The sequence below is a fragment of the Pectinophora gossypiella genome, chromosome 15, assembly GCF_024362695.1.
Source record: "Pectinophora gossypiella chromosome 15, ilPecGoss1.1, whole genome shotgun sequence".
Classification (NCBI taxonomy): Eukaryota; Metazoa; Arthropoda; class Insecta; order Lepidoptera; family Gelechiidae; genus Pectinophora; species Pectinophora gossypiella.
Window position 1 is genome coordinate 15,364,911 of NC_065418.1, and position 11,324 is coordinate 15,376,234.

General features: G+C 39.2%; 1 protein-coding gene across 1 annotated transcript; it reads right to left on the minus strand.

Moving 5' to 3' along the window:
• Window positions 1-1,355: 1,355 nt before the first annotated feature.
• Window positions 1,356-11,205, minus strand: LOC126373324 (acid phosphatase type 7-like). Its single transcript, XM_050019447.1, has 10 exons — window positions 10,846-11,205; window positions 8,832-9,023; window positions 7,472-7,593; window positions 6,465-6,649; window positions 5,475-5,678; window positions 4,753-4,877; window positions 3,912-4,047; window positions 2,763-2,821; window positions 2,597-2,688; window positions 1,356-1,585 (listed from the first exon to the last, which is right to left on the minus strand). The coding sequence occupies exons 1-10, from the start codon at window positions 11,024-11,026 to the stop codon at window positions 1,505-1,507; spliced, it is 1,377 nt and encodes a 458-aa protein (XP_049875404.1). The 5' UTR covers window positions 11,027-11,205; the 3' UTR covers window positions 1,356-1,504.
• Window positions 11,206-11,324: the final 119 nt, after the last annotated feature.

Consider the following 11,324-nt stretch of genomic DNA (forward strand, 5'->3'; position numbering starts at 1 on the left):
AGTGTAAGTACCTCCTCATACGAGTATGTTTTGCTAACTAATAAATAACTTAAACTATACTTATATTATTTAACGACATGCTATGTAATTGTGCTATAAATTTTCGTAATTTTAGTAGCGCATAATCAACTACAAATTTTAATAAGAGCGTCACAAAAACGCGGCTATCGACAAATATACCAATTAATGTACTTAAAAAATACGCATTTATTATTACTACTTGTAATGAATGATATTCAACGAAATAAAAGGAACTTCATTGTCAAAAAATCTCACCGCAACTAAATATTGTAGAGACTGCAGATGGACTGCAGGTCTAATGTCGCTTATCGGTACAAAATATCACTCAAATAAGGTGATTCGGGTTCCAATCATTGAATTACAAATGGCACAAAATTAACAATCATTTTGTATATAATTATGTAAGTCATTCGTACGATTATGACCATGCGCATTGACACATTCTCATCACATACTCACACTCAGACGCACAGACACACACACACACACACGTACGCACGCACGCACGCACGCACGCACGCACACACACACACACACACACACAATTTTTTATTTACTTTTTATCCTACTCTACTATTGTTAACTGAGTACTAAATAAGGACAGAACACTATTGTTGGCTACAGTATTTTTTAATCCGTTGGGAATAGGCGCTGTATGCTGACATACAGGTTTCACCTAGTTCGGCTGCAGAGGCTTATGAAATTATAATATATATAGTTTACTTATAAATGTATATTTAGCCTAAGAAATTTTGTAATGCACTGTACCTATTTTTTTGTGGAAAATAAACGTTATTATTATTATAAAATAAACGTTATTATTATTATTAATCTTAATGGAATATAAAACCGTTTAGGCTTATTCATATTTGGATCATAAATAATTGAGACCACGTGTTTAGCACTAAAGGAAAACATCACTAGGAAAACCTTATGCCCGAGAAATATGTTCACAGTTATGTGAAGTGAACTTCCCCTATAAATTGAGCTGGTTCCCCTTCGAATTGGAAGGATCGATTAGCAGTCGCTTCTGTAAAAACCGTATCTGTACCTTCAAAAAGCGGACCCCGTGAGAAACTGGATACCTCACGCTGCCTCACGCTAAGGAGATGCTTCTAAAGAGATAGGTACTTCTCTACTGTGTCTGCTAAGCTCGGAGTGAATAAAGTGGATTGTAATTAAAGCACATAATAACGGGTTCTTACCGCGTTTAAATGGGGATATGAGACTCCCGATATTTCGGGAAATATCATTTAAACGCGCATTTAATGATGATAACCGCGTAAACTTAAAACACAGTGGATTGTGCCGATTTAAATAAATAAGTAGCAAAATAATTTATTTACTTATTCACATGTTATTTATTTACGTAAATATATTACTTACAATAAGACAATTAATTTTACATTTATAATCTGTGAATTATATAGTTTTATATATTTAAAAGGATTTATTAAAAATTACGTGTTGACGCCGTATCACATTAAGGTAATTGATACGCCACATGTTTTTCACGCACCAACCAGAACGAATCAATCACCTTACCTTGCTTGTCCACTGAAACCTGAAATAACACGATGGCGGAACGATAAGACAAGTGTAATACAGTGGGCTTAGCAGCGTAAGCGCGCGACTCTTTCTCGCCTCGATATACGTCACCCGTCACTCTCTCGCTGTACTGCACAGAAAGAGACAGATGAAAAGGGAAGGATCTTGATAAACAAACACGGCCTTACAAATACAAATTCCATTCTTATTTCAAGATTATACTAGGAATAGTTAAATCTGGTTGGCCGATAGTAAGGAGATAATTTAAAAAATCCAAGATGAAACCAACAAATCACCAAAAAATCACATCTGTCAATGTCAGTCACTTTTAGGTTATTCCGAACTTAAACTAGAGTGAGGCTTGGCTTAGCGATAGCATGAGAAGATACACCAAGGTATATCAGAGTTTATTTGTAGATTGTGCTGTAGGTATATAAACTCCGGCCAAGTAGTTAATGCCATCTGCGGCAAATCTACAATAAGACACGTCAAAAAAAAGCTGTATATAAAGTTACACCAGGTTTATTTGTAAGGCAGACAGGGTGTTAGTGATATAGTATCGAATACTGAGGGAGATGATTCTGATCAAGTGGAATTTTCCACCGCATAATTCATGTTTTTGTTTCTTAATTATTTTCAAATCCATACTTTTGCGATAGAAAATTCCACTTGATATAACTGAGAATCATGAGCTGGATCATCCGCTTCAGTATTCATTACGATGTCACTTACACCCCGTATTTCCCTGGCCAGAATTCAAAGGTTGCCATAAGACAGGCTACACCGCAACAAACGCGCGCAGTCGCTATATTCAACTTCATGCAGTCGTGACTTCAATTTCACGCATTCGGCTGCTGTTGTCTAATGGACTGCATACTACTGCAATATCGACTGGACACGACTATAGCCGACCGCGTCCCCTAGAAGAGATTTCTTGGCAATAACACCACCTATTGTACTCTCTACTTTTGTACTTTATATTTCCTGCGTGTGTAAAGTATTTGTTGTGTTAAATGAATAACCATACCTGTTCAAAATGCAAGTGCGTTTTGTTGTGTGTCTTGAATTTGGTGTAGCCATAGTCAGAAGAACTGAACGCTATCCACGGCTTGTTCTTATCTGCGAACATGAAGGAATAACTCTGGTTAAATGGAGTTAAAGACTTACAGGAAGTACTAACTAATTTTACTTACCTATTTTGTAAGTGTGTTCTCTACACCCCGCTGACCCGGTTATAAGATGCACTGGAGCCCTAGAACCATGTAAGTTGTATTTATGACATGAACAAAGTATTCTGGTAAGTGTCTCCATCCAATATTTGGTATAAGACTCTTTTTTATTTGCCTGTTTTACTAAATAAATCTTCTATAGTGTGGGTTGTGAGATGGAGAACCAACCTCATCAACCCTGGGGTCAGGGTTACCATTGAGCCGCCAAAGGTCCCTGACATGGCTCATGTAACGACTACTTACTTACATCAGTAACTACGTAACGGACCACGTAGCTACGTAACTACGTAGTAAGTACTAAATAAATTAAATTGAATTTAAAAATATCTTTATTCATTAGGTAACACTTTGAATCGTCATTTTTTTACATAAGGAACGTCTCATCCGCCTACTGCAGCTTCACACAACCTGTACAGCCGGCGAAAAGAAGCTGCAAGAAAAACCTCGGCACGGCTAACAGGGATAACAGTCACAACCAATCCACATTTAAAAAAAAATAGCCTGAGATGGCATTAACTACTTGGCTGGATACATCCTATCCAGAATATCTAATTGGTCTCCCTAGCTAATGGCCCCGATTCCTGCAGACACCGCCTAATTTTATTTTAAGTTATATCCGTCATTTTCATATCCGTCGAAAAGGAAAGGGACGGATGATTCACAGCTCTTAATTTTAGGAAGAATGAGTAAATGAATGAATAACCCGGGCGAATCAAAAGGTACGTCGCTGGTATGCAATCCGTTTGATGTGCTGTCTACTTAACTGTGTCGGGTTATTGACGGATGTAAAATTTTTAGACGGTTGGTTTAGATTTGTGCTTAAAATTGACGTGTGTTCCATAAATTTTATGCTTGTCGATTACCCGTCCTTTTCCTTTTCGGCGGATAAGAAAATGACAGATATAACTTAAAATAAAATTAGATGGTATTTACAGGAATTAGCACTATTGTCAGATTAGGATAATGTTTTAGTACGTTATAGACTTACAGTAAAAGTAATGAAGAAGGAAAAAAAGATAGTTAAAGAATTGGCCTCGGAATAGACAAGATTGGAGAATGCTACACCGACAAGAGCGTGGCTCTTAAATCATATATTATGATGATGAAACTTACAGTGGGTTAACGTAAGGGTCGTCTCCGGAACTGTTGTACACCTTGTGGTCGTACATGGGCAGCGAACGCTCGTACGAGTGTTCGTGGCCGAAGATCACCAGGTCCACGCCGAACTTCTTCAGCATAGGCTCTAAACCTGATTATTTCAATATTTTAGCCATGTAGTAAAGTCCATCAAACGTCATTTCTAACACAAATATTTACCTACATACATAAAGTCAAGCCAGTAAAACTTTAGTAATCATCTTTGAGACAATCAGCATTATCCTGTTCTCACGAGGTCTGCTTACCTAACTTTATTACGGGCCACTAGTCTGTCAAACTAGGGAATTTTGAGCGATACAGATACAAATCTTTATTGGTAACGTAAGCTACATGTCATTGGTAAGTACATTAATTAAGTGTATACATTATTATAGCAAAGAAATTAATTAAATTCATAGAATATGTTCTTAAACAACCACTATTTAATGAGCTTTTTAAAAGATTAGCGTTAGTTATGTATGTCATATGAGGACCTCGGTGGCGCAGCGGTTAACGCGCTCGGTCTGCGATTGTTGAAGTTAAGCAACTTTCGCAAAGGCCGGTCATAGGATGGGTGACCACAAAAAAAAAAAGTTTTCATCTCGAGCTCCTCCGTGCTTCGGAAGGCACGTTAAGCCGTTGGTCCCGGCTGCATTAGCAGTCGTTAATAACCACCAATCCGCACTGGGCCCGCGTAGTGGTTTAAGGCCCGATGTCCCTATCCATCCATAGGGAAGGCCCGTGCCCCAGCAGTGGGGACGTTAATGGGCTGGTGATGATGATGGTGATGTATGTCATACCATATGCCAATGCTTACCATATCCGGGTTCGGGTAGGCCTTGACCAGCTCGTTGCGGCACGTCAGGTAAGTCGCACTCGTTCTTGGTACTGCTGCAGTACATCGGCCGGTGACCGTACATAATGATCCATGGCCTTGTCTCCCTGATATACACAACACAAGTCTATTATAATACTTACATAAAGTTACGCTTTTTTACCATCGAGGTAAGCAGATACTATGGAATCCGATTAGAATGGAATATATGCTTACTGAATATTTTGCCTGAGAACATCCGTCTAGAATCAAATAAAAGTAAATATAAAAAAATACTTGAACAATACCTTTTAGACTCGTGTCCTAGCTAATTTATGTAATTAATAGTTAAATTATTATTTTTTAAATAATGTGATACATTCACTGTGCTCCTACTTACAAATTACTAGTAAGTTCATATTATTAGTAGAGACTCCTGCAGACAAACTGTTTAAACAGTTTTGCAGGGCATTGACAAATTGTATTTTTAGTATTAAGATTTAATAAATAAATAATAATAAATGCATTTGCTTCGATCCTGATATATCTCTCTTGCTTCCTCCACATTCATCGATCGTTCCATTCATGCACGCCAGGTACTGACTCGGCTACTTTACTCTGGTAGAGCCTTCAGGTAGGCGATAAACTTCCGAGGGGGCACATAACCCAGTTGTTGTGTTAATAAAATGTTCTCGTGTACATAAAATATACCCAGCAATCCCTACCGATTCTCCGGCTTCGTAGCCTCAATAAGATCCTGCTGGATCCACCGCCACTGCTGCTTGAGTCTTTCGAACCAGCCGTTACTTCTATCGTAGTAGAGCTCCGTGGAGAAGGCAATCAGGTGGAGTGGTCCTAGGTTCCAGCTGTAGTACAGGCCGTCAGTGTCGCCGGGCATCGAGAACCGGTTCTTGTAGTTGCTGAAATTGCTGGAGAAGAAGGTACACTCACACAATAATGCAATGTTTCACAGAAGAATGGCAAATCAACTACAGTATTAAACATGCTTTCGCTACCAATCTATGCGATTTTCTGTTGAAAACTATTCTTTTTAACCTAACTTATTGGAGATTTTCCTGTACGTAACCTTGAATAGCATTAACTACTTAGACAAATAGGGTGCGCTGAGGGCTCCCAATCGTTTTAAAACTTAAGACAACAACAGGCCCGAGGCGCTTTAGATAGGCACTAAGCTCATCATGGCGTCGACGATTGTGTTTGAGACAAAGATGGAAAAATGTCGACTTCACAATTGGTATCGGTAGAAAAATCCCTGTGCCCAAGACATGCTACTATACAGTTAAGTACTTACACTTTTATCATGATTAAGTAAAGACCGCATTTGGCTTTAAAAAACTCGTCATGAAATGAAGTTGGTAGGTATGTGACTCTGTAGGTATGTTGGTAGGAATGAGGAGCTCGGTGGCGCAGGGGTAAACGCGCTCGGTCTGCGATTGTTGAAGTTAAGCAACTTTCGCAAAGGCCGGTCATAGGATGGGTGACCACAAAAAAAAAGTTTACATATCGAGCTCCTCCGTGCTTCGGAAGGCACGTTAAGCCGTTGGTCCCGGCTGCATTAGCAGTCGTTAATAACCACCAATCCGCACTGGGCCCGCGTGGTGGTTTAAGGCCCGATCTCCCTATCCATCCATAGGGAAATCCCGTGCCCCAGCAGTGGGGACGTTAATGGGCTGATGATGAGGTATGTGACTTACTAAGCGGCCTCGTGGTTCCCGGGGCATGTCATATACGGCACGTAGGCGGCGATAGGCTGGATCTGTCTCATAAACTGGTCGCCTACATGGGCGTTCTTCGAGTGCAGGTCGTAAGCGAAGTCGCCCACGTGTAGCACGAAGTCGTATAGATCGTCCTGAGTCTCGATTTGGATGTACGGGAGCGACTGGGGGATGTACGAGAACATTTCGTGGCTGACTTTGCTGACGCATCTGTATGTTTTTGCTAAAGTGATTCAATGTGAGTAAAAAGTGCAAATCAGTTTTCCCAAAAATTGAGGATACGTTAATTAGCGACGATTTATTTAAAGACATATTGTTCTTGAAGATTTCATTGCGAATAGGTAATAGGTATTTCTAATGCATGTGTTACTTATTGCGAAACATAAGTATTAAGCATTTTAGGCACTTTTTATTATGTAAACATAATGACACCAGCATTGTTCTCCTCATCAAAAAAAATGTTTCGTAACGATTGTCAGAAAAATATTAAATAAGTACGAATATTTAATTGTCATTTTACGGTTCTAAATTCTTATTGTTAATGTTCCAGATTCAAATTAATAATGTAAGTAATGACTTTCCAAATGACGTTCCCCAAACACACGATAGATGGCGTTGTTCACTTTTATCGTGATCATTTACCTATCTTCTCATTGCTGGGGTACATAATTATTCAAAAATGTAATGTAATAGCAGAAGCATAATATATAAAACAAATTGTTGCTTGATCACATTATGTATAGAACGATGTTACCACCTAAATTGCTTCTCTTTATTTTGATCAGAATAATAATAGATGGAAGTTGTAATTCTACCTTGGTGTAATAAAAAATGCCTGCACCAATTCAATCCGGGTAAAATTGAGATCACATTTTTTTACACTGGATTGAATCTCGCTTGTCTATAGCGAGTTTGCATTAAGAAAAATCACACCCGTATGTGATTTTTCAAAAAGTCACCGGTTTTCACTGTAAGGCGATATCTACCTTAGCGTTCTCGTTGCCCAGGTCCCCGTAGATGGCAGCACTGACCACCCAGTCCTGCCCCGCCGGCGGGGTCGTGAAGCTGAACCGCTCCGACCACCCATACTCGGAGCCCACGTTGTATACTGAACACACCATGTCCGTATTAGAGAAACGTAAATTACTAAGCCAGACGCTTCCAGTCCTATGCTGGCCAATTCTACCTACTGGCTGTTTGACTAAGCAGGGATCCCACCCCCCATTAAAGACTATGGATGTGAGTTCATATTTATAAATACAAAACAATTTTAATACCAGTGCGTATTTATATGGACTCATTTCCGAAATAAATATTTTTTTAATTAAAAGAAATTAATATGTGCTGTCCACTTAAATTGTTCTTAAGTCATGATATAGTGAATAATTTTAGTAATTTGTTGGCCCCGATTCCTGCAGACACCTCCTAATTTTATTTTAAGTTATACATGTCATTTTCTTATCCGCGCAAAAGGAAAGGGACGGATGATTGACAGCTCTTACTTTTAGGAAAAATGATAAGTGAATGAATAAATATTAATGTTAATGTGTGTATATTTTAATGTTGTAAATGTATATGTGTGTCGTAGATTTTACCTAAATAAACTTTTTTATTATTATTATTATTTTTAATAATGCGGGCGAATCAAAAACGTATCTCGCTGGTATGCAAACCGTTTGACGTGTGCTGACAACTTAATGCTGTCGGGTTGTTTTAGATTTGTGCTTAAAATTGACGTGTGTTCCGTAAATTTTATGCCTATCGATTATCCGTCCCTTTCCTTTTCGGCGGTTAAGAAAATGACAAGTATAACTTAAAATAAAATTAGATGGAGTCTACAGGAATCAGCACCGTTATTTTATCTAAATCTGCTTTATATTAAGTCGTATTGTACTTAATTATAATATCATTAATATGTAATTATTATTATGATAATAGACTTATTTATTATACTTGCTAATTTTCGGCTACATATAAAAAAAGTTTAGGTCAAAGATGAACCCGTTGATGTCTTTTCTATGCAAATATTGACGAATGAAAATACTTGCAAGTATTTACTGTCACTCATCAAACCTGGAGGATTATTATTGAGCCGCCAAAGGCCGTTAACTTGACTCATGTAACGACTACATACTTAAGTAAATAGTAGTCGGGACCGACTGCTTAACGTGCCCTCCGAAGCACGGGTCATCATCAGCCTGCAATGTCCTAACCAAACTAGGGATTTTTGTGGTAAGTACCCACCAGGATTGATTCGCACTCGGGGCCTCCGGATCGTGAGCCCACCGCTCAACCACTGGACCACAGAGGCCGTTCTCACGCGGTGTAGAACATCAACGAACTCACAATAAGTGGTATTAAACTCCAAATCTTCCAGCACAACTCTGTGCATCCTCTGCTTGCGCCGGCGCAGCCCTCCGTCTGTGAACCACCAGCTGTCTCCGTTAGCTACGTTGTTCAGGTGGCCGGCTCCGTAGTGCACCACGCTCGTAGTCTCCCACGGGGTCGACCAGGTTACCACCATGTCGTTAGGTTTCTCTGTAAGTGGAATATCACAAAAGCGAGGGTAGAGTAAACGGGTTAAAAACTGAAGTCCGACAAACTGTTATCCGACAAGATTTTCTTCCGATCCGACAAGACTTCGGTAATATGGAAATCCGACACTTCTTTATTCCGACAATAGGTACATAATTACGGCATGTTTTAACTTCGATACTACTCTACTCCGACAAAACGTTTTTTCTACATGACTTTACTAAGAATCGATGCGAATACGATGACATTTTATTTTCTTCCGATCCGACAAGACTTCGGTAATATGGAAATTCGACACTTCTTTATTCCGACAATACATAATTACGACATGTGTTAACTTCGATACTACTCTACTCCGACAAAACGTTTTTTCTACATGACCTTACTAAGAATCGATGCGAATACGATGACATTCTACCTCGACAGTAATGCTTCACTGACATGAAACTATTTTGACATGATACCCTAATCAGAAGGGGTAGACCTTTTTTACTAAGCAGATAGGATCTGAGTACAAGAAAGTACAATTTAAAATGCAATAGGAATATTCCCATTTTGAGAACTTTCCCGTGAATGACACATCACTGGTTCCTTCAGACAAACAGCGCAGCGGGGTGTTCGCTTTCTTGTATTTAACATATTAGGTACATACCCGGCCCGAAGTGGGCTGATAGCGATAAGCGCCGACCGGGAGAAAACTTTGACCCGATAGTGGTCGCTATCGGGAATGGAACCCGGAACTTCTGGTTTAGTGGTCAAGGTGTCTAGCCATTTTCATAGAATAAAGTCAATAAAGAATACTTACTAATAGATACTACATAGGTACAAAGTCTCTGCCCCGCACCAATTTGTAACAGGGGGGTTAAAATGGCCACATCGAAGCATTTCATCTAAGAAAGCAATATTGCTATTTGACATTTGTATGCATTGCGCACTTACTTTTATATGCGCAAATGTCAAATTGCAACATTGCTTTCTTAAATGAATTGCTTCGATGTGGCCATTTTAACCCCCCAGGTGCCCGAGTTAGATTTACTTCACCCTCTCTGGGTCTTACGTTAGTCTTAAAAGACCATAAGACCCTAATGAGAAAAGGGGAGCTCGTGCGGATTGCCTGTCTCACTCGCACTCACGCGGTAACGCGGCACACGGTAAGAATGTGACATTACACCACAGATTATAAAGTTTTATTGTAAGTATCTGTTTCCTTGCTTTGGTGCAATAAAATATATTTGTAATAACGATCAGGTAGGCTCTTCTATCGTGTGGGTTATGAGGAGGATTACCCTGGTGTCAGGGTTATTATTGACTCGCCAAAGGCCCCTGACATGACTCATGTAACGACTACTTACTTACATCAGTAAGTAGTAACCGGGACCAATGACTTAACATGCCTTCCGAAGCACGGATCACTTTACTTTTGGACAATCAGGTGATCAGCTTGTAATGTCCTAACTAAACTGGGGATCACTAAGTGATTTTTGTGATATTTCTCCCCTGATGATTTGTACCCACCGGGATTCGAACTTTTTTTTTTGACGTAACTTATTGTAGGTTTGTCGCAACTGGCCAAATATGGCCGGATAAAAGAGATTCAAACCCTGGAACTCTGGATCGTGAGCACAACGCTTGACCACGGAGACCGACTGCCACTCTAAACCGATGAGCGCGCGTGATGTCTTTGATGAGAGTGGACGAAGCGAATGTGTCCGAATCGTAGTATGTGGAATTCCGTGGCTTCTGCCTACCCCAACGGGAAATAGGCGTGATCTTATGTATGTATTTGTAATTATGGTCCAAATAGTTGGTTAGTATAAAAACGTACCTCCAAATGAAAGATGAATCTGCTCAGGTTGACAATAAATACATCGTATCCAGTCCAATTGAAGATATGAGGTACTTGCACGGTATAAGGGCCGGCTTCTTGATACATGTTTTATACAATCTAATAGTGTAGTACATTGAACCCCTGCGACAAATATACTTAATAAAGTAAACCACAGCATGGCTGTGGTGACGCTGTATGGAATAGATGTCTCTTTTAGTTTTTAACACAATAAAAAGCGACTTAAAAAGTAAAAAGCTGCTTTCGCGGTAGCAGTTGTATATTAAATACTCCAATTTAACTATCTATAGGTACGTCTTATCAAGTAAATACGTAAACAATTTACAAATAAACTACAAATGTTTTCTTTATTCTCCGCCCATCAATTAGTACATTACGATATGACAATTAACATTGTAGGTACCTATGAATGTACTAGGTAGGTACATAAATAAATAATGTTTCAGTGATAACTTTAA

What these genes read in the sequence shown, in the direction of transcription:
- LOC126373324 (XM_050019447.1), bottom strand. Translation starts at nt 11,026, where the DNA reads ATGCTGTGGTTTACTTTATTAAGTATATTTGTCGCAGGGGTTCAATGT. An exon ending in GGAGTTTAATACCACTTATT is followed by an intron (nt 7,594 to 8,831) that starts GTGAGTTCGTTG and finishes TGGTGTGTTCAG; the next exon opens with TATACAACGTGGGCTCCGAG. An exon ending in GCTACGAAGCCGGAGAATCG is followed by an intron (nt 4,878 to 5,474) that starts GTAGGGATTGCT and finishes TGTGTATATCAG; the next exon opens with GGAGACAAGGCCATGGATCA.